This window comes from Syngnathus acus, chromosome 3 (genome assembly GCF_901709675.1).
Source record: "Syngnathus acus chromosome 3, fSynAcu1.2, whole genome shotgun sequence".
In the NCBI taxonomy this organism is placed as follows: domain Eukaryota; kingdom Metazoa; phylum Chordata; class Actinopteri; order Syngnathiformes; family Syngnathidae; genus Syngnathus; species Syngnathus acus.
The window spans coordinates 14577934-14602138 of NC_051089.1; the positions used below are offsets into that span (position 1 = coordinate 14577934).

General features: G+C 38.1%; 1 protein-coding gene across 1 annotated transcript in view; it reads right to left on the bottom strand.

The window, feature by feature from the left end:
* map2k5 (mitogen-activated protein kinase kinase 5) overlaps positions 1–23414 on the bottom strand; it is a 34311-nt gene extending 10897 nt beyond the window's left edge. The window contains exons 1-17 of the mRNA XM_037246861.1: positions 23002–23414; positions 22862–22910; positions 22541–22608; positions 19267–19336; positions 18091–18131; positions 16404–16477; positions 16265–16313; positions 15475–15539; positions 10793–10832; positions 9800–9868; positions 8580–8661; positions 7555–7616; positions 6195–6243; positions 6013–6086; positions 5373–5423; positions 5224–5295; positions 4391–4420 (exon numbers count right to left, since the gene is read on the bottom strand). Coding sequence (XP_037102756.1) covers positions 4391–4420; positions 5224–5295; positions 5373–5423; positions 6013–6086; positions 6195–6243; positions 7555–7616; positions 8580–8661; positions 9800–9868; positions 10793–10832; positions 15475–15539; positions 16265–16313; positions 16404–16477; positions 18091–18131; positions 19267–19336; positions 22541–22608; positions 22862–22910; positions 23002–23100 — 1044 coding nt within the window. The 5' untranslated portion in view covers positions 23101–23414. The remainder of the gene's footprint in view (positions 1–4390; positions 4421–5223; positions 5296–5372; positions 5424–6012; positions 6087–6194; positions 6244–7554; positions 7617–8579; positions 8662–9799; positions 9869–10792; positions 10833–15474; positions 15540–16264; positions 16314–16403; positions 16478–18090; positions 18132–19266; positions 19337–22540; positions 22609–22861; positions 22911–23001) is intronic.
* Between the last annotated feature and the right edge of the window lie 791 nt (positions 23415–24205).

The following is a 24205-nucleotide window of genomic DNA, read 5'->3' on the forward strand; positions in this document are numbered from 1 at the left end:
TGGCAATTTGTGGGTATGCGTAACACCATTTACATAATGAAAACACACAATTGTTAATGGCCTTGCTCTCATTTGGGAGAATGGGCATAAAAGATCCACTAATGTGAATTCTCAGAGTAGCATTTTATTCTTGCCCGGCAGGTTATCTCGAGGTACTGAGATGTACAATAATTGCTACAATCGGCATGACCAGATGTCAAAGTGAGCAAGCACCAAGTTCCAATCTATAACACAGTGGAACTTGAAGTCGATTCAAGATGCTGGTCTCCGATTTGTCTGGAATCAGAATATATTTTTGCCAAAAGGAATAATGGAAAAAAATATATACAGAGTAGCGAGCTGACCATAAAAAAACAAAAAAAAACGCCGAATTATTAATTCTTAAGAGTCAAGTCAGAGAGCACAAAAGATTCTCAATGTGGACGCTCAATGTTGTTGTGACTTTCGGTTTGTCCCATTAGTGGTCACCACAGTGAGTCACTCACAGGATTTGTTCGGTGCAATTTTCATGCCAAATGGCCATCCTGAAACAACTCAGTCTTATTTTCTCAATCCAGGCTTCATTATTTAAATATTGTAAATGTTCAATCAACAAGAGTATCTTTATATCAGATTGTCAGCGAAAGATGTAATAGAATGCCTCACGGAAAATAGTCATTGATATTTTTACAGGTTGCAAAGGGGTTATGAACAAGTGGATTTTCCTGTGCGAAGAGTTGTACAATATCTGTTCCAGCTCTGCATTTTCGTGAAAAACTCAAATTGGGCACAGCTCATATCAATATCGACTACGGACACCCCTACTTGCCATGAATAGTGAAAACCCACAAATAATTGCGCGCCCACAAAAGGGGTTAGTCATTAGATACATATGCCACAAGATGGCAGCAAAGCAATTAAAACGGAGAGTATCATGAACTATCGTCGACATACAACTAACATATAACAACTCATTTTTCTGCATTTGTACTCTACAATAACTGTTGGGGAATTTGCGAGATGAAAAGACGACTATTGGTAACTGCATCTGGAGGAAAGCGAAACAAAACGTTCACTTTCATCTTTTGGCTTTCGCAAAGGAACGCCAAAAAGACAGGACATGTCAAACAGACACCATCAATTAATGAAACCCTAGAACAGCAAGATTCCACAAGACAGCTCGAAAGTCTTTTATTGATTTAGCTTGAGCACACAACAGGGAGATTTTACAGTAAATACCTGAGGATCAGTTCCACAAAAACCTTTCGAGGAAAAAAGTTTAGATTTTGTTCTACCAATTGATGGCTGTTCCAACATCAAGGCTCTCCTAATGTGTGTCTAATCTAATCACGTTTCCTAAAAGAAATGCTCATAATGCAACTTTTTTGACAGTATATTCCAGCACTTATTGATTCACTCAATTAAATACAGGTTCCCACACACTGTAAATATCAAGAGACTCTTAAACTGCCTCCATATCCACTTTTGCCTGATTCAGACACATTAAAGGCAACAATGTAAAAGTAATTTGCCCTGAAATAATTACTTGGACCAAATTGCATACTGCTTCAGAGGTTGAAATTGAATTGTGGAACACAAACCAATTCAAGCATAACCAAGCACTTATTTTTGTACGGGGAAGCCTAACCACATATCAAAATTGATCTTCTGCATATCTTTCTTGACATGGAGTTTGCTTATCATTTGAATTTGAACATAAATGTTAAGTTGATCTAAAACAGGACATTTTGCATTTTTGTCACGCTTAAATGTTTCAGACATTTCCTCACGTCCCTGTGTGCTCTGTTTGTACACGGTCTTGTCTTCTGTACGACCTTTCATACACACTACAGCATTATAGGACTATGATGAATTAAGACCTTGCTCCGGATAGCTGGAGCAAGTCAAAACGTTCACAAACACGGCCTTGTGTTTTGCAGTAAAACAGCAAAACGAAAAATAAAAATCCCATTTAGCATACAAACAGACATGTCGGTCGGAATCAAATGTGCTGCTGGCACATCAGATCGAGTGTCTTCAAATACTTTTGGGCCATTGGAGAAAGACCTCAATTAACTCCTGACAAAGATCTTTGATCATGACAAACAAGTATTCACACATTACGATCTACTGTACCGACCTTGAGTGTCTTGAAAGGCGCCTTATAAATAAAATGTATTATGATTATTATTATTACTGTGAGCACAATAACATGCATCATGTTATCTTTCACTAGACTACAATACAGACTAAAAAGAAATTCAATCCTAAATCTGTATTAAAATGCTTTCTGAGAAAGTATAGTGGGGGGGATTTATAAACAGCTGTCCCAACGTCTGTAAAAATGACAGCTTAGGCCTGAGGACTTTGGCTATGGCTGTGCCTTGCTAGATCCAAGTCCTCTTGCCAGACCACTCGGCAACAGCCTGCAGGTGATCGGTCAGCAGTACCATATGGAGGCTGAGAAAAATTAAGAGATTAAAAGCTGCATGACACTAAGACACTAAGACTTTTGGGGCTTTTACGTATTGCTTCACTTAAAAAAAAAAAAAAAAAAAAAAGACCAAGAACCAGAAATGACAAGGTCCGCACCATGGCTTTACAGTTAATAATAATAATAATAATTATAACAACTCATCTATTATTTATTATATTGTGCTTTATAATAAATAATAATAACTCATCTATATGTCTATTTATTATAAAGCACTTTAAAAACATGTTTACAAAGTGAATTAAAGAAGCATGCAGTTTAAATGGACAACAGCTATCATACGACCTAGTGTGTAAAAATGAGTAAAGAACCTAGGCATTGCAGAAGAACCCAACAACAGGGTCCGTCCGTCCGTCCGTCCGTCCGTCCGTCCTTCCTTCCTTCCTTCCTTCCTTCCTTCCTTCCTTCCTTCCTTCCTTCCTTCCTTCCTTCCTTCCTTCCTTCCTTCCTTCCTTCCCTTTCTTGCCTACCTCCTTTTCCTTCCTTCCTTCCTTCTCAAAAGCCAGTCTTAAAACTGAGTTCATCTTTCCACTGCATATTAAAGACCCTCAGCCGCGATCTCAAAGATATTGCGCTTGTATTGTTCCATAAACATTCAAATGACGGACCCGGAAGAGCCAAGTGAGAGTGGGTGGGTGGCGGGGCAGATCTTCCGTGAAATGTCAATTGTGGTGATGTATTGTTGTCTGCGTGGCTCAGTGAGAAGCCTTGCAGCTGCATTCGGAACCAAGTGTACGCAAATGAGTGATTTTTGATTTACCGGAGACAAGTGAGAGAAAATGGGCACAAGAATTATTTTGGAGTCAAACAGTGTATGATTAATATTAATATAACATAATAAAATATATATGAATATTTAGAAAAGCAAAAGCAAAGGTGAGAGGAAATGAGCACAAGATTTTTTTGGGAGTCATTAATATTATTATAACATAATAAAATATATATATGAATATTAAGAAAAGCAAAAGCACTCAATACAGAAAAAAAAAACGTCTTCCAAAAACTGCGTGACCTTGGGTGCCTTGAAAAGCCCTGAAAGTACGCAAACTCAAAGCATAGCTGAAACACTGCACTGTAGATAGAAACCACAGGCTCTCATTTCGTGCAAAGGCCCAAGATGGAAGCTGAGGTAACCAGAATCAGATTGCTCAACTAGAGATTAGTGAGATAAACCCATTTGAAGGGCTAATTAAGACTTGATGAGATTGGGAAGTCACTTCTGTGGTCGGCAATTACATCTGAGCAGGACTTAAGGTAATGCAATGAGAGAAAATGCTGCACTCAAATAAAAGATAGCGTGCATCAATTTAAAAAAAAAAAAAACAAAAAACAAACAACAACCCAAAACTAAAGAACAATCTAGTTGACACAAACCTCTTCATCCTGGCTTTCAAGAGGACATCTAATGAAACCTTGGAATCCTTTATTATTGGCTTTCAAGAGGACATCTAATGAAACCTTGGAATCCTTTATTATTCCCTTGAAAAGTGACTAACAAAGTCAGTCAGTTTCATGCATTGTATATACAGAGTTCTGTGTAAGATTAGTTTGACTGTCTTTGTATAATTTAGTACATTACCTGAAGACCATAAAAGCACAGTCAGGTAAGTCGATCATTTTAATATTAAATCTTTCCCTATTGAAGGATTTCAAACAACTGAATGGATGTGTGGATTAATACCAGTGTGCTTGTATTATGCTTGGAAGTATCAGAAACTGTACCTTTGTGGCATAAATACTGCACAATTACTTCTTAAAATACAAACTATCACAAGGACATGGAATTGAATACAAATACAAATTAAAACGGCTTTTATGTATTTTTATATATTTCATAACATACCGTGTATTATTCATGTATTTTTATTTATTTTGTACCTTTTTGACTAGAAATTAAAAATGAAATTAAAAACTTACCTGTGGATAGGGAAACATTCCGAGGGCCAGCTGTGTGGAAATGAGCACAAAATGTAAGTGAATATATTTTAGTATTCAAGAGAAACCCCCCCTTGACCATGAACAGAATAAATGGGAAGGAGATGATGGATGGTTGGTTGGATGTTTGAATTGAAATTTTGGAAATGACATGAATTTGATGCACAATTTCTTCACGGGCCACCTAAAATAATTTGGCGGGCCGTATCTGGCCCCCGGGCCTTGTCTTTGACACGTGTTGTAAGGGGATTTGTGACGGGTGTCACAACATTTGGCAAGTTACATGTTCAAAACGGGTTTTATTGATTGAAACATGATCATGATGGAGGAAGCTCAATCTAAATCGATTAGGCATGCAAGTCATTTCATGTCGCTCAATGCCTCGCGAAGATGAATTGAATAAAAGGAGACAGGTAAAACGGGGTTAAACAATCACAGAGAGTTCATGTCGATAATTTTGACTTGACTCATTTTGTGTGAGCTGTCTTATTGTTTCACTTTTAATGATATTAAACAATATTGACACAAAAAGCTGAGGCAGAAGAGCAAATCATTTGTTCTACTGTAGCCAGAAACAGATTGAAAATCGATAGCCTGAGTGGGCAGGCAAGTGACAGGAGTGGGATACTAAAATTTAAATTATATTTGAAAACACATTGTCAATCGGGCACTTTAGCAAGACCCTCGGGAACAATGAACACTGCTTCACTGCATCATCATCAGCTCTCGCAAGACACACGCATGCACAAACAACACACACACACACACACACCTATGAATCTAATCTCATAAAATCTGACAATTTATCATCATACCTCCATGAAAGAGATTCCAACACTCCAGACATCTGCATGGATACCGTACTGTTCCCCCGATATCCGTTCTGGCTGTGGAAGAAACAAAAATCTGTCATGGACATGGTTTCTCAGTCAGACAAAAGCCATGATACTTTATGTCCACTTACCGCCATGTATGCATTTGTTCCCACATATGTTTTGGCAATTGAATTCACCAACTGTAAAGAGTGAAAGAGATACTGAATGAAATACCTTATAGCTGTTATCCTTTTAGAGCACAGAGCAGTAAACAGTGTTATTTTGTAGGTATATGATGTTGGAACCTTCGTTTGAGGTTAAAAAAGCAGTTTCAATCGTTTTTTTGTCTGTTAAAAAATATATAAATATTCCGGTTTGGTGTTCAGATGAAAGTCCCAAATACTGCTATTACAAACACACATTGCAACATTCTCCAAAGGCACATACTGAGGAGAAACACACAGACACAAACATGCACACAATGACAAGGGTATTGTCAGTCACCCACGCTTTCACTACCTCTTTTGAATGCATATCAATGAGGCTTCGCAGTTGTGGATGTGGTCATAATTATAACGAGATATCTTTGAAGGGTGCACTGTAGAACAATGGCATGGGGGGGTAATGTGAACGCATGAGAAAGACCCTTGGGAAAGCACTGGTTGTAAAATGAATGCATTGATTGACAACTTGACCAAAGGCACAAAGCACTGCACACAGTAGAAAAGTGTATCTTCCCTCTCTTCCAACCATCAACCTCCCTAACATTCAACAAACAAATGAGTTTACCTGAGTGCTGACACCGAAGTCGCATAGCTTGACTTGTCCTCGGGTGTTCACCAGCATATTAGAGGGCTTGACATCTGCAGAAACAAACTGCATGATACAACTGCAACATCAGCAATCTGACACTGATCTTTATCAACTTGGATCCTTTTACCAACACAAAGCCCAAACCAAGGTTCACTCACCTCTGTGAAGAATCTTTAAGCTCCACAGATATGTTAGGCCTTTCACAACCTGCCCAGAAAAAAGAAAAAGATCCTAATGAAGAAATTTCAACGTCATTCAACTTCACTCCTTTTCAAATAATCAAGTAATAAATTGCAATAGTGTATTCATTTTGTCAGCTATTCTATGAAATGCTTGTAAGTACAGGCTCATAAATGGGATTGTTTTGATCTGTAGTCTTATCTCAAGTGAGTCCCTTTTGTAGACGGGGAATGTCATTAATTGGCCATGATGACAAGAGGACTTGTCATTCAGGCAGCCGATAAAAATAAGTCAATGATTCAAGACAAAATGGCAGGGAAAAAGTTTTTCATTTATGTGTAGACCTTGCGATTACCATTCTTTCATTAGTCAAACTTTTGGCTCTGTAAACCTTGAATTAGTTACTACCCAAGTGCAGATACTGAGAATTAATTGAGCTGAATAGCGTCTCTCCTGAACGCCATTAAAAAGTGCAGTTAGTACAACAGCACAGAGTGGGAAAAGTACACTTGTAAAAAGTAATGCAACAACCAGCAGTGGGAGCTTTTTCTGAAGCTTTTTGACCATCCATAAAGTAAAAAAAAAAAAAGTGTCTTTGGTCAAGGAGCCTAAAGTGGTGAGAATGATGTTTAGAGCTTTACTTCGACCCTCTTAGATGCCTCTCACATGATAATTAAAGGTGATGGTAAACAGAAGGGAAAGTCGTAAATTACTGATTTAACACAGACTTAATAGATGTCATTGATTAAAGACAAAGTTTGAGGAGGGAGACAGAGTAGAGGATGAGCGACCAGAAAATGCTAATGATTTTTCAAAGAGGACATTCACATAACATCAAGGCCATTACTATTAAAGGTCAAGGTACTGTATAATGGGGGATTTAAAGAAAAGAAAAAAGAAGAGTTGATCCTTCAGGCACATAGCCTGTGGTCAGGACTGCACTACATCGAGGCTAATTAATCTTTTCACACGTGTTTTCTTTCTTCTAATCTGCTTTTATCAAACAAATTTCATGGATTGAATCCCCATTTATCTTGTACATTTGGTAAAAAAAATTGTGAGTCGGTCACCCCTTTCTATTCAAAAAGTCTTAGCTCAGTAAATGCCAAGAACAACGTAAGAAGTTGACTACGATCAAAACATTCAGTGCCAAGGTCGCGTTATGCCGTTAGATGCATTTTCTTTCCATCAAGAGGGATTGATGCGCTGGCCCTTTAAATTTTGATCACTTTGAGGAGTGGTAATTCTAAATCGCCATCAAAAGGTAGCGGTGCACCATTTCAGGTTGGAAATCTCCTCTGTTGGCCAACTGTTTCCATATTGTGTGCTATAACTTACTGCCACAGCAATCCTTCCCAAGACATGCTCTGGAATCCTTTTATACACGTCAAGTGAACCACCTGTATTGGAAAAAACAGTTATGTCATTTATCCAAAAACAATCACTTGATTATATTTAATTGATAACTAATTATGGAAACCTGGCTTTTTAATGTTTGCCATACAAATGCCGTAGTTGTGTTTCTGGACTGCCCAGCCATTAAGTGTGAAAGGATAATATATCTCCTTTAAGAGAATAAGCTTTTTACATTGACAAATGTAAGATGCACTTTGAACAGAATCACATTGCATGCAAACAAAATATTTTCAGAACTTTCAACAATTAGTTTTTGATCACCCTTATGTGTCATCATCCACAATGAATCAAAGGCAATTTACTGAAAGGTCATTTACTGCTTATTAAAAACAGCGACCTGTGGAAAATGAATAAATGTCTGACTGGGTCACAAATTTCCCCCAAAAATCACTCACAATTGTGTATTCAGTATACAAAAAGTTATTGAATTGCTTAAAAAACGAGTTTATTTTTCCATCTGAAAAATTAAAAATTGCCTATTTTTAAATAGAAACAAAAGACAAAAGTATCTGCTTTTTGAAGAGGGGAAAAATATTAACTATCAGTTTAAAACAAATGCCAAGCTGTTAGACATACTTTGTTGACAGGTTGGCAAAAGTGTGAAACAGGGGATTCAATGCATTAACAGAGTTGACACACAACTACTAACACATCTCACACTGATTGAAACGGGACTGCGTGCGCGCAGACACCCACACAAAACACACACCCACACAAAAAAAACACACACACACACACACACACACACACACACACATACACACACACTTCAAATTCCACTCAAGTCAGATTTATTACACCCTTGTAGCTTTTAGCACACTGGCATGCTAAGCAGCTCACAACACCGTGACACTCTTTTGATCAGCAGATGTGTAAATGGATACATGGGAGAGACATGGAGGACAGGTCAGAGCAACATCAGTCGCTGATGTCACAGAAAAACTCACCATCCATAAATTCTGTACATATGGATATCCTGTTCTCCACAAAAAAAGCACTGAAGAAAGTGATGATGTAGGGTGAGTCACACTGCAATAAAAAGAGAAAAAAATAATAATTGCAGAGTGTAAAAAGAGTACTTCAAATTACCCAAATTATTAGAAGAGCTAAATTAAATTTAAAATATGATGTCGGGTTTTTTTGGGTCTGGAAATGTTTCTATCTTTTATATATGCATTACTAATAAAAATATCAGACAAGTTTGATTGTTTCCCAGATTAGCCTAGTAATTAAGAGAACGTTTTCCAAAGAGGTTGCTCTTTATTATAACAATTTGTATCTAATGTATCATGAGGGTGGAATGAAGGCTGTTTTGGCTGATAATAAGCACAGAATGGTCCAACGCCTTGCGAAAGGAATGAAAACACCAGACATTGGGAAAAATAAATCTCATACTGTAAAAGGACTCATGTCATGCCAAAACATATTCTTTTTTTTTTAGCTTTTAGGCATGTTTTAATGCCAATTCTACACTAAGCGATGTTTTCTTTCGTTCCCTCATCTTGAAGCAACTCATTCCTCCTCTCTAAGGAGCAGCCCCACCAGATCTAAGAAAATGATCGGTTCTCACTGTGTGATGTCACAAAGTGAGACGCCACCCCCTTACCGCCCTTGCAGATTAAACACATGCCCAGTTTCTCAGAGTAGCTGTCCCTGCAATTTGAGTTGACATATGGCTGTTTTGATTTTGTTGCATTAATCAAATTATAAAATGTTTCCACATACATCTTGCAGTGTAATCAAGTATTCGCCATTGTTGTTTGGTGCATTAAATTATTTTTTTCTATGTAGTTCTGAGGCATCCTACTTTGTGAGCGGTCATTGAATGCACCTTGAGTTTACAGACGAACACGAGTACAACGTAGGTAGGTGAGTTACATTTCAAGGACATTAAGTTATGTCCGGCTCAAAATCTAGCATAACAAAAACAAGACAAATTACCAATTGACCGTAAATGAGATTAATGTAGATTCTATTTTTAAATCTTTAAATTGTTTTAAAGCCTGTTTTTTTTTAAATTTTCTTCAATTATATTATTATGGCTGCAGCATACTGGAATTTTTCCGTGTGGAACAGTTAAAGAAATATCTTAAACAAAAAACGTTCTAGATGTACCTATAATCTGGACATCAAATTGTTCAATAAAATGAATTACACAGAAACTGACCTTGTAGAGAATTTCTAACTCTGACATTATCTGCTTCTGTAGCTCCGCAGTGATGTCAAGAGGAATCACCTATTAGAATAATGCAAAATAGAAATACCACAATTAAAGAGAGTTTATTCCACCCACACCCACCACATTTTAAATCAGTTCCCAGGTATCTTTTTTTTTTAAGATAAAGTCTTTGTCAAGGATCCCCAAGTATCAAACATAGTCAGGGTTGATGTGGGAAAACATTTTACTTGATAAGTTATTTTTCCTCCAAGATGGGCAATAGACAAACAAAAAGTAGGTATGACATGACACTTTGAGCTGTGTGCTTACGCCGATACTAATCTAACAGGGGCAAAACGTTGGAGCACTTCGCGTTTGTACATGGCACAAATAAAAACCCAAAGGATTCCTGCAAATTGTTCTACGAATGGTTTCCCACCTTTCCAGTTTCATTGCACAGACAAGAAAATTAAAACCAAAAAAAATGAAAAATAAAAAATAAATTCAGTTCTGAACATCCTGAATCAGTTCTAATTTCTTTGGCTGCACATGGATAATAAAATTCAGGTGGTCACTCTCACTATCGTATTGAGGTAAATAAAAAAAATCCCTTCAATAGTTACAATTACAATTAAGTTTGTTGACCTTTTTGCTCCTCTAAAGATATCTTTGAATTGAACATAAACTGAAATGCTCATTTAGCATTTTCATTTACTCGTCCAATTTCCAGGTCATGAGCATCTTCAATTTTAAGATACTTGACAAAGTCAATACCGAAATGCTCATTTCGCATTTTCCTTTAATCGTTCTATTTTAAGGTAGTGAGCCTCTTCAATTTTAAGATACTTGACAAAGTCCACTGAAATGCTCATTTAACATTTTCCTTTACTCGTTCAATTTTAAGGTAGTGAGCATCTTCAATTTTAAGGTACTTGAAAAAGTCAATACTGAAAATCGCGTCAACCTCAAGAAAAAAAATTATAAGGCATATGAACGTCTCACCTTAACAGCTAAGACACGCTTGCCGAGTAGATGATACGCTCTAGAAGGACAAAAAAAAAAAAGAAAACCACATAAAAACTGCATGTCACATATATGCTTGTGCTCTTCTTTTAAAGGAGCTTTAAAATAAGACAAGAGTGACAGTAAGACACAGCAAGGTCAAATTGGCTACACTGCAGCAATTGCAGACAGTCCCAAGGTTAGTATGTTGGCAAGAGAAGCACAAAAGCACAGCCCTATTATGATTTAATGATTAAAGTCCTTAATACCAGAATACAGGGTTAGTTACAGACTGCATGAATAGTTTACTAGTCACAATACTTAAAGACCTCTCACCACACATTCGTCAAGAATGCACATGGTCTAACAGGAGCCAGGTGACGAGAGATGGTCTGGGTCCAGATATCACATGGTTTACTTAAGCGTGTTACCTACCTGTAAACAGTGATCCAGACTAGTATCACATTGCTTCTTGGCTAGACACCTACAACTTGTGTGTGTTTGAATTCAAACTATTGCAAGTCAATAGGTGTCCTTTAGATGACTCATACACATAAATCAAAGTGGAATGGCTAAATATATGGACACAAAACTGACTTGAATGAAGACACTGTTATTTCTTTTAGCCCCAAGAGTGTTTTTGAACCGTAGTGTCATGTTCTCCACGAAAGAGCAATTTCACAAAAGGCTGATGTCCTTGTTTTCCCGTTGATGTCTCAGTGTTGTTCTAAACAACAATCAATATCAGCTAAGCATGACTGCTGCCTCGTAATTAAAACGAGGATGTTAATTGAGGCTAGATCGCAGGGGTAGACAAGTTAATGCTGAATGAGCAGGTTGTGGAAGCCTAAAAAGCTATCAAACAAACTACCTGGAGTCCTCCCATTATTCGAGCCTGAGTTACCAAGCATGTGGCTGAGCCGCTGTGTTCAAAATTTGTTCTAATTTTGCTTGAATCATGTCTTTAGAATGTTGATTGGTCTCTGAACAGACCAACCACATTATGACCACTTGCACTATATGGTTTCATTACAAGAGCTGTGTGAAATATTTTTTATTTACAACAATAATCTTTATATTTGACAAACAATTTACTCTGTCAGGAGGATTTACGTTTAATAACGGCTATCATTGTGTTTGTATTTGGCTGAGGTATAAAATTATCATAGCGAGAGATCTGGTTTGCCACGAAAGTAAAATAACAAAAATATGAAAGACATGCTCTCATTATATATGTATGTATGTGTGTGTGTGTGTGCGTGCGTGCGTGCGTGCGTGCGTGTGTGTGTGTGTGTGTGTGTGTGTGTGTGTGTGCGTGCGCGCGTGCGTGCGTGTACATATTTATATACCTATATAAAATGTTCACGTTTATTTTGCTTCCTCAATTACATTTTGGTTTTATGCAAGGACTTTGTCCGAAAACAAACAGGAAGCTTTGTTTTATTTGGAATAAAAAAATAAAAGTCTGTTAAAATGAAATGCATCAAGCTACACGGAGAGTTTTCGCTTGAATTAGAGCTGACAGTAAATCAAACATTGCTTGGCGTGGAACAATTTGTTTGTCAAAACTGATACACTAATAACTGTATAAGGACGCTAGAATCAGAATCTTAATTAAGAATGGTAAAAGAGACACATTGCATTTTTAAAAGGGTGGGGGGAGTTATATAGATAAACATATTGTACAGCTTGGTTAAAGAAGACTGTCCTTGACCACCTCAGGCCTTAACGCTGCCGTTTGAGTTACAGTGACAAGCCTGTGACAGCGGGAGAGATGGGGACAAGGTTACATAGCAACCCCCATCACTTCCCCCTGATCCGACCCCAGTAAATGTGCCTCATTGTCTGGATCTTATTTACACTCTAGCTCCTGTGTAATAAAAGCTCCATCATGCAGTATTCATAGGCCCTCTCGCGATGTGTCTCAAGTAGGGGCTATATGTTAGGAAGGCTGGCCTCCTGGATCAGGGCTAATGCAGTACTTGTACACTGCCACGTGCTTGACAGGCCACCGCTCTCTCTACCTGACAGCTATTATGGCCTCAGTTAAGACACAGAGGCCAAATCCTAAACACAAACAGAGATGCAACTACAATTTGTACTCAGAAATACTATAAGGGCCTTCAGAACTCTCCAAAGAATCTCCCTAGCAACACACAAGTTAAGAATAACAAACAAGAAATTAACCTAATAGTTTGGAGTCTTGCCCATGGAATCTAATCAAAACTGTGACAAAAGTAAATCAATTGAGAAAATGTAGAGGCTTAAAGTCAAGTGTCTAAGCGTAGACGTCGCCAATGTCACAGCCATGCTAATGTGCTGGATTTAATTGCACTTCCGTATTGAGATGCGGCAGATGAGATGGACTCCTGAAAGTGTGTGTTTAAAAATAAAAATGATAATAATAGGCCGACACTGATGGATGGCCAGGTCACGTCTTGTGGCTTTAGAGAGTTGAGATGTTGGTTACATCCAATTGAGTCAAAATGGCTTTGGGTCATAAATGGGTCAAAGGGTTAAAGGCTGTGGGGGGCCTTGAGTGATGCCTTTACCCTTGATAAGAACAACAAAAACAGGAACAGTGGATTAAGGCTGAAGAGCATAAATAGGCGACAGGAATAATCTTTTCAAGTATACATTTAATCAGAATTTAAAAAAAGAAACGTTTTTTTTGATTGAAATACAGTGACAATTTTTAAACTTTTTTTTTTAAATTCTTCCAATTGTATAACACAGGGGTTTTCAACTGGTTTTGTCCAAGGGACTACCATTATAACCAAGAAGCAACTCAACTCTGCTTTGGAGGAACATTATTTTATTTTGTATTGAAGGAGGACAGGCTATTTATTTGCATCTGTATGTATATTTTGAGAATCTCAGCTACATTTGACATACTGTATTTTCCGGACTATTAGGCGCAGTTTTTTTTCATAGTTTGGCCAGGGGTGCGAATTATACTCAGGAGCGACTTGTGTGAAATTATTAACACAGTAGATCATTTCACGTGTTATTTTCACACTAAACCGCTAGAGGGCGCTCTATGCCGGTGGAATAATTGGAACTGCAACTGACGATGAGTCTGACGTAAGCGACGTAGAAGAGGAAGTGCTGCATCTTCTACTTCCGGCGTTAGCAGAGCTGCTTATAAGTGACACAGAAGATGAAGATTTCGTTGGATTTAGTGAATTGGAGTGATACGGATGGTTTGGTGAACTTGTTATGTTATTTATGCTATAGTTATCTGAATAACTCTTACTATGTTATGTTAACATACCAGGCACGTTCTCAGTTTGTTGTTTGTGTCATGTAACGTTAGCATACCGTACAATTATTCAGCCTGGTGTTGCCTATATTCTATTTTTATTTTAAAATGCCTTTCAAGGTGACATGTCTGTTCTTGGTGTTGGATTTTATCAAATAAATTTCCCCCAAGAATGCAACTTATACTCAAGTGCGATTTGTATATTTTTTTTCTTCTTTATTATGCATTCTATGGCTGGTGCGACTTGTACTCCAGAGAGATTTATACTCCGGAAAATACGGTCATTTGAATGGGTAAATGATTCACAAAATTAGCTGGAAAATCATTCAAGTCTAAATAATAAATACATTTTATTTTTTAAAATGTTGCAATTATGTTCCATTTCTAATATTGTGGCCCATCTGCAATACTGCCACGGACCACCGTTTGACAATCCCTGGTATAACATATTAATTTCCATGTAATAGCATTTCAACCTCAACTTTATTGATGTTGTTTTTGTATACAAAGTGCTTACAGTATGAAAATGCCTTGCTTCTACTATTAAGTACTTTTGTAACAAAACAATGCACAACAGCAAAACAAGTGAGATATGTATTATTTTCTCCCCTCTTCTCTCAACCATAAAATTTTCAGCACCAAATCATATGGATTTTCTGCTGAGCTAAATTGACTGAGAAGTTGTTGGATTTGCAATATTGGCCTTCGCAAGTGTACTGTAACCATTTGTACCACTAAACATCAACATTCAGTTTGTCCTCAAACTATGAGAGATTGGACTTTAATGAAACAATCTCAAAGCGATAAAAGAGTCAAATTTGGACTGAGACAAGAGAAAATAAATAGACAGCATTGTGGCCTTGCTCGATTGGAAATTTACTGGGTTTGCTGTGGATGTGAGAGAACACTCGGCTGAGTCAAGGTTAGTTGGAGCAGTAATCAATACTTCAATCTCAATAAAACCGCTCAATGTAGGTGGATTGATAGAGAGAGAAAATAAGGGAGGAGGGGAGTAGGAAAGAGAGAAGCAACATTACTGTCATAACTTTAGCTGCTAAAAAATACATCCGTCTCACCAGTGAGGACAGAGCTGCAGATCATGGTTGTTAAATAAAGGCCAATTAAGTCAATCTCATTGCCTCAATCGAGTGCATATTGGTTAACTCAGCAACAAAATAAATAACTGACAACAGAGGATAGCTTGATTGAAGATAAAAAAAAAAATGTTTGGGCAACCAAACATGGTCAAAGAAGTCAGCTGCAGAGTGGAAGTTCCAAACTAGACAAGAAAATCACCTCCCGCCATCCCCAATCGTACCATGTCAGAGCATCAGCATGTATCTTTTCGGAGTAAATTCCCAACATTGTGCTTTGGTCTTGTAGTATCAGTGCCATGTTGCGTTAGCCAGAAAACACTTACTTGTAAACTGTGCCTCCATTTCCTTGTCCAAGCTGCTCTTGGTATTGGATATCTTGGGCATTTATCTGAAAAGTAACAAGAACAAGATATATCTTAATACAGTAGGTACCGACGCCAGAATGAAATGGAAGAGTCAGAGTCAGAGTCAGCTTTATTGTCAATTCCTTCATGCTAGGACACACAAAGAAACCGAAATACCGTTCCCCCTATCCCACGGTGACGAGACACAGCACACGATTAACACACAAGTAAATCGCACAAGTTGCACAAGGCAACAACAACAAAAATTGTTCACTGTTGTAATACTATTGTTAATTATGTTGTTCCATTATGTCAACAAAATGGAGACTATGGTCTTATCGGTTTACTTCTAAACCCATCGTCATTTGTCCACATATGCAGAGGAACTTAAAACAAAATAAATGAACCCATTGTTGTAACTTTGTTTTGGGTTTTTTTTTGGCACATGAGCACGTCGTCTCAAGAGGCAGTGAGGGTGATACCTGCTGAACCACCGCCAAGAATTGGGCGATATGGACAAAATTTCCTATCTTGATATTTTTGCCAAATATCTCCAAAATTCACAGTACATGACTATAGTGAGTTTCCTGTGTGGGTGGTGTGACTGAAGCAATATTTGTAGGAACATTTTGTTCCAATTTGTGAACTGGGTAATCGCGAACAAAGTTTCCAATGTACAGAACATGTAACATACATGTTAAGCAAAAGCCTTGCAGGTCTCTCTGGGACACAAAAAGCAAAGCATTCACTTAAATCAAAACACACTGACCTGTCCGGTTGTCAAGATTCTCTTCAGCTCAGCAGATGATTTCTTTAAGCTGAATCACATTGAAAACAGTTGTATTGACACATGTTCTGCAATTTTCCTCTTTATTCCATCTTTCAAATGAACCTTTCCCTGAGCTTACCTGTTGTTGGCCATCGAGTCGGTGAGAGTGACACCATGCGTGCAGTCATTGGCTGGATTAGGTCTAGTATTAACCTAATTTGAAAAGCAACAGAAGAAAATGGAGCGACAAACAGTTAATACAAAACTTGTGCATAGCCTGGCCAAGTTTAGAGTTAAAGTGAATCCATATTTTCGCTGGAACTCATAGAATTAAGTGGCAAAAGACAGTTAAGCGCAATGGTAGTAAAGAGAAATATATATATATATATTTCACACATCACTTCAATTATTATTTCCCTCTTGACAATAGGCCTCATGTCTTGTAAGTATTTTTATTCTGGGTTTTTTATACAGGCATTTCCACTGTTTTAAACGTTTGGAAATCACTCTCTGAATTAGAGGTCACCTACATGTTTGAAACTGAGAGGTACTTGGCGATTTAATTACTGATTTATCTGAGGAGCTACCAGTTTGATACACACCTCTGAAACAAAACATTTCCTCAAATCAACTAGTTGTTATGATTGATTGATTGATTGATTGATTGATTGATTGATATCTTTATTTCGAACACATCCAAAACAAAAAAAATGATTAACAATTTATGATATTCATTTATGAGAAGATACTGATCATGATATTGTTTTTCACAATAATCAGGAAACAAAAATTAGCCATAGGCTAAAATGAATTGTATCTCAGCCGCTATGGACATTTCGAAAGGATTACTTTCACAACACCCCTCCAAAATTACAAAGTCCCTCAAAAACACAATATCCTGTGGTGCATAATATTTTGAACAGGAGAATATAGATAATTGAGGGATGGGTCTATGAAAAACTGTCTCTCATCACTGTTTACATTATTTTGAGCTAAAAGAAGGAGGATCCACTTTTACCCAAAGCAGTTCTCAAATGATGGTGCATTCAAGGACATACAGTAAAAATCACATCAATAAGACTGAAGTCCAATAAGAATGTTAGGACATTCAAAATGTCATGCTTCACTAGGGACATTGTTCCTCACATCTTTTCATGTGTATCCATGTTTACTCCAAAGACGTGAAAGAAAAGACAAGAGACTACTCGGGGAATACTGAAAATGACTCTTTTAATTGAGGTCAAAAGGCGGGTGTGTTGGGTCCACTAAAGCGAAGGACATTTTCACTTTAATTAGTGCCCAGGAAGATCTCATTTAAACAGCACATACGACTCTACTCAGTCAATTACTTTTATATTAACATGAGACAAAAGAGGTGAACGTTTTCCAAAGGTTTGGGGGAAAACATCATCTTGTCATAACGGACCCTTGACCGTCGTAGTGCACTAGCCGGAGTCAAAGCGTTGCTGCAGTACCCCATGCATTCAAGGATGGGGGGAAGGGGGATTTATTTTTCAAATGAAAATGTCTATAATATTGATCATTTTGATTGAGGACATGCTATCAATCAACCAGTTGCATTTCCATTCAATAGCAACATGTGCCCAACATGATTTTTAAGGGGTAGTGGAGTGCACTGACAGAAAACTCCTACTACAGTCCACTCCATACCAAAAAAAAAAAAAGTAGACATGAGTGAGACAGAAGGAAAGCCTTGACTGCAATTGACATTTCAATAAGTGGAACACGGTGTTACCAATCCATTCACTTCAATACCTCCTCCTCATTCTGTGTAAGGCAGCTGAAACAATTATTGAGATAGGTACCTTCAGGCCATGTATGTTCCGGATCCCCGGAGTCTTGCCGGCTGAAACAGTAATTGACTAGATTGAAGAACACATCACTGGGCCGTTTACAAATGCATCACTTCAGTTTTGGAAAGGAAAAATAGATATGAAATGAGGGTGACTTGAAATTAGCTAAAGACAAGAAAGTCAGAGGGTTGCTGGCCTCTTGAGACGCCCCGGTGGCTTGGAGGAAGGGAAACAGTTCCGGGCATTGAAATGTACAAGAGAGAAGTGAGAGAAATATGGATATCAAAGCACTGAAGGACACAATACAATTCTTTGTCACTAAGCCCTTGGGGCTTGCTTGCTTGGATGTATGTATGAGCAAACATGCAGATAGATTGGAAAAGCATTCATACTGAAAACATGATGGAAAATATGGAGAGGCACAGTATACTTTTCCGCTTAGCTATGTCTTTGGGAGTTCTGACTCGGATCAGCTAGCATCAGTTGGTGCACATACCGTATTTTCCGCACTATAAGGCGCACCTAAAAACCTCCAATTTTCTCAAAAGCCGACAGTGCACCTTATAATCCGGTGCGCCGTATATATGGACCAATATTGACCCACTACGACAGGCATGTCCAAATATATGGACTTATATATGGACAAAGTTTTAAAATGGGCCATTCATTGAAGGTGCGCCTTATAATCCGGTGCGCCTTATATATGGACAAAGTTTTAAAATGGGCCATTCATTGAAGGTGCACCTTATAATCTGGTGCGCCTTATGGTGCGGAAAATACGGTAATTTAACAATTATTTTTCATTTTTAAAGATGTAATTTCAAGAACCGTTTAGAATTTTGTTTGGAACGACTATTTCTAAATTCTAACAATGCATACCTTATCTATAAATGTAGCAATTTATCATAACAAGACTAGACTTTTTCTACGTTACAAAGTATAGACAAAGTTGAGGTTAGCATTTTGGTTTGGCCTTTGGCAAGCCTTCAAATTTCTCATGTAGCTCCTTTTCGCAATTAATGGGCCACCCCGGGTTGAGAGACTACATTGTTACCTCCAGCCACTTTCATCATTTTTTTGCATAGTACAAAACGCAGCCAGAGCTGAGAAGGTGTCCCATAGCTAACTCATCAATCATAAATATCTTCTTCAAATTCAAATTCATCATGAGTAGCAATTACTTCATACCTCGTGGAAATATCTGAAGAGGCTCTGGAAGCTGTCCATTCATGCGTTGTTCATTCATTGTACTGCAGTACTAAAGGTGAAAATAAAACTCACTGTTACAAGCTTTATCTTGCACCAAGAAGACTATCTCAAAGTGTGCTAAAATGACATGAACATAAAAAAAACGGGTAACATTCGCTTCAGTGGATTCAAATAATGCAAAAATGCTCAATCGCCAGCCAATGAGTTTCCAAAATGTGCACACGCTGTGTTGAAATCTGTTGCCGATGAGGACTAATGCCCCGTGGGCTTGTTGTGAAGGAGTGTAGTATTACCCTTTTCTCCTCCAGGTCAACAGCTCACCAAACACTCATATCCTACAGGACTAACACGTGTAGACACACACGGGAGCCTCTCAGACACTTGCCAAGCCAATGCAATAATTGATGTTTCAGTTAACCAAACCATCTGTTAAAGTGCGGGTGTATGTTTTTGTGAGTTTGTCTGCATGTGTGTGCATCTTCCTCTTTTTTTTGGAGGAGCCTTCAAATCAACAACAATTAACACGGTGACCTTGCCGCCGCTACGGTTGCAAAAACGTACAAATCGGTGTAGCTTTTACGTACAGGTGTTAATTGTATCTTTTCATTTACACTCCGGCATGAAGCCTCAAGTCATTACGCAGATATGTAAATGACTTCTCTCATTGCGGGGGAGGGATGGAGGACGATGGGCCCGGCCGGCTTGGATAGAAACGGATCAGAATGGCTACCCAAGTGGCACAGCTGTTATTAAACGGCCTATTTATCACTGTCACATCCCTCCTCGCTTCTAGCTCTCCGCTGTTGCCCTCCGGCATTCTCACTCGTCCACTTCTGAACAATGGGCCTAATACCAAAAACATGTCGCACGTGTTGTGAGGGCGCTCTTCGCGTACCTTTAATTTTCCGCTCAGCTAGCTTATTGATTAAGCTGGCAATTATCGCCAAATCTGTGGAAGGTGTGTTATTAAAAGACATTCTCCATTGTTGGCCAATAACTAAACTGTGTCCAATCCCAAATACAATCGCTCAGCCTAAAGGGACAAGAGCAGGGAGAGGGTCTCATCATCATTAGCAGGCTGAGGGGCGATGGGAGCAGGAATGGTGGAATTAGAGCCATTACCTCCAGGGGGAGCTGATTGAGGAACAGATGAGGTCACATGTTTTTTTAGCACCTGACAGAGGCCAGTCTTTAACTTTGAACAGGGGCATCTGTCTTTCAAGGTGTCCAATAATGATTAGGGATGCCTGCAAGACTAGTGGGTCTCGCAGGAGCATGTAGCAATCAGTGTTTTCACTGATGGCCAGACTTTTCACAGTAAATGTCCTCTGCAGACTCATGTTAATTAACTGCTGAATTTGAGCATTCATTTTATTCAGCAATGAGAGGAAGGGAATTATTAAGTAGAGACAAAAAGAATATGGTGAGATAAAGATTAGCGATGCATACAAACAAACTGATAAATTGAACTTTATGTCGAGGCATAAAATCAGCTGCCGAAAATGAAATCAAATGAAATTAATAAATCCCAAAACAAATAGCAAGCGACTATGGCCAATCTCCAGGACTCACTCGAAAAAGACATGATGGGAGTTCATGTAGTGTACATTCGACTTTCCAGGTGGTCAGCAGCTTTTCACAAACATGCTTGTCCCGATGGGACAAGGAAACCATTACGGAGCTATTTGTTTGCGAAATATTTATTCTGCAAATGACTTGAATGTTGTGGACAAAGCAATGCTGGGATAGAGATTTTTAACGGTGAGTATAGCATTACACACTTTGGAATTAGATCTTCTGATCTAGTAACTTTTGTCAGCAGTATTGTCAAGAAACACCAGTAAGTCTGTTCAACTGCAGTTGTCGCCGTTATACATGTTTCTGCAGTGTGCTTCGCTTCATGACTTGTTCCTTACCCTCACCGTACATTACTCGTCCCATCTTCCTGAAACAAGTTGCGGAAATCTGAGTTGATGGGGGCGGTAAAAGACATCTACAGATGAACGCAGATTTGGAGCAGCCCGAGGGGGTGGGGGTTTCGTGTGTGCTTCTTAATGAGGCGAATCTTTAAGTACTGAATAATAAATAATCAAAAATCGACAGCCATTTATCTGTCAGTATGTCCTCTGTAGAGCGACCCATCACACATCATTACACGTACTGTCCGCCTCATGAACACTAACCAGTGTGTGCGCATGTGCCTGTGTTGTCGGATCATCGCATAAAAAAAAATGATAAGACACTGTACACGACCAAAGAAATGTTGAACACTGATATTCGAGTAAACACAAACATGAGTAAAATAGACACACCTCTCTCTTAGCCGACATATGCACAATGGCTCTAAAATGTCTTTTTTAAAAATGTGCCATGATACAGCGGCTTGCGTGTGTCTGTGGGGAAAAAAAACAACACTTAGTCTAGCCAGCCCATGCGTGTGATTGCCTTTCACTGTGTACTGAAAACAATGAGAAAATAATTCCACTCATGTCTGCTTTATAGCGGAACGTAAAACGGCTTGTCGTGATTTTGAAACATAGTGGTAAAAGTTGCTAACTTAATGACAGTGACTGTGCTTTTGTCTTCTCTATTTGCACTCAGGGAGGACACACTTTGTAAAACAGAAGCCGCTTTTGAAAGGAATTCAAATTTATCAATATATATAATGTATTGATCAGCCCTAGATGAAATCACGCAATGAAGCCAGTATCAATGCCTAGCATGCTCACAGCCTCTTCAGAGAGGTACAATCGGTTGTGCAGACAAAAATTACATCAAGAGGTTATCGGTGAACAATGATGTCAAGTGGCAGCTAACAACCAGTTGACAAACCATCCCATCTTTTTCTAGCAAGTTGCCAGGTGTTAGCACGAGATTAAAACAACATAATGCCCCAGCGCTCCACAATTGGGTCACTTTGACATGCTGGTAATTCTGCTGAACTCATCTCATCTTTGGCACGGTTTTCAAGACAGCAACAATGCATATTTTGCTTCACTTTGATATGGGACATTAATACACTGTACTGCATTGTAACCTAGTCATGTGACAGCGCCACACGTTTAACGTCTTGTTTTCTGTGCGAACAATCGGTGAGAATGTAATTCTATTTCTAGTACCCAGTTATAAGAAACTGCATTACAATACAATAGGCACCCTTATGTTTTTCCATAATTAAAAACGATCTGAAAATACCTAATTGTTTTGTGCCACAATGAGAAACAAATGGAAATCCAATCATTGCTGTACTTACATATGACAACATGGCTTTGAGCTCTTCATCACTTCTCACAGTGATTCTGTCACCAACTTCATCTTCATCTAAATGATAAATACACAGGTAGTTTAAACTTTTGAAAATAAAACTAATGAAAGATGCAACCAGATGTACACATCAACAAGATGAATCAATTAGGTTATTAACCGCATAAAGAATTCAACAGGAAGTGATCCGAGCATAATGAAAAAGGAATTTGTATTGAGGGGGGCAACGCAGGAGAAAGCTCTCTGCTCTTAATATTAAAAACAACAGTACTCAAAAACACTGGTAAAGTTTCAAATACTTTTCACTTACATTCAAACGCAGTGACGGTGGCTTCGGGCATAACATCCCTGATAGCGACCTATAACAGAATATACGATTGACCCTTAATGAAACAAATAACTAGCAATTATTTCAGTTACTTATAGCAGCAAAAGCATCGCTGGACTTACCAGCAAGTCACTGAAGTTTAGCAGTGATGGACAGTCGACGGACGAATCCATGTCCCCTAACGGAGTTTTTATTCGGATTACAATTGCCTCGGCGTCCATTATGAAGATGCTACTAAAGCAGATTGTTAATAGAAGGACGAGAAAATAAGCTTCATAACATTTATCCAAGCTAACGAGCTAATTTCCTGTTGACGTATGCTAACACACGTTAGCATCCCTTTCAGTCCATATGCTTGTATTAAGTCATGCACACACTTAAAGGACGGTAACAGTAAGTGTGTGAGAGTCAGAATCACGTCATAATTGTTTCACGAGCCAAAAGAACTCCAAAAACCGTTCTGCTAAAGTTTTAGCGTGTTATATTGTGGATGCTTGGCTATGAATGTGTTTGAAAGGAAATCACAAGTGTCCCAGTAATAGCACAGAATTGACATCCGTTCAGGTCGTTTCAAATTAAAAGAAATAGTAGACGCTAATCAAATGTGCTTTTGGTCTGAAGCAGGTTCTTTAAATATTCAATTACTCTTTGAATTAGATCAGACAAATCACTGCAGTCTCAATTAGCTGACTAAATTAATGCAATTGAACTATTGTATTTGCTGTGATAATATTAAGCAGAGTGAAAAGAGTGCCTCAAAGCTTTCAAGGCGAATGTAAACAATAGCTGATTCCGATAAATTTCATTTTGTTTTAGGTCAGCATAACACATTTTGGCCTCCAGCAAAACCTTCATCATAATTCCCATTGACTTATATAAATAAATGAATATCTTATCTTCAAAGTATGTCATTCATTTCACCAGATAACTTCATGCAGTCAGTAAATCACGTTGAGTTATCTGAAATTATTTTGAACAACTAAATTAATGTAATAGACAAATAAATAAATAAATAAATAAATAAATAGAGCTAGTATATATATGTTTTTAATCTTGTAAATGGTATTTTGCCATTCACAGTCTGTATAGCCATTGTCAAGTGCTGTGATACCGAAGTCCATTGGTGAACATGTGGTTCTTTTTTCTTTTCAACTTTGCAACTCAGGGGCGTTCTAGTGCACTTTGACTAGTGTGAAGTCAGAAAAGTCTGACTTTCCAACTTCACATCATAATGTTGCATTATTGTCATGTCATCAGTGTGAATATTTATAAGGCCTTTTTAATTTGATTCAACACAATCATTTATTGAACATCATTTGGCGGACC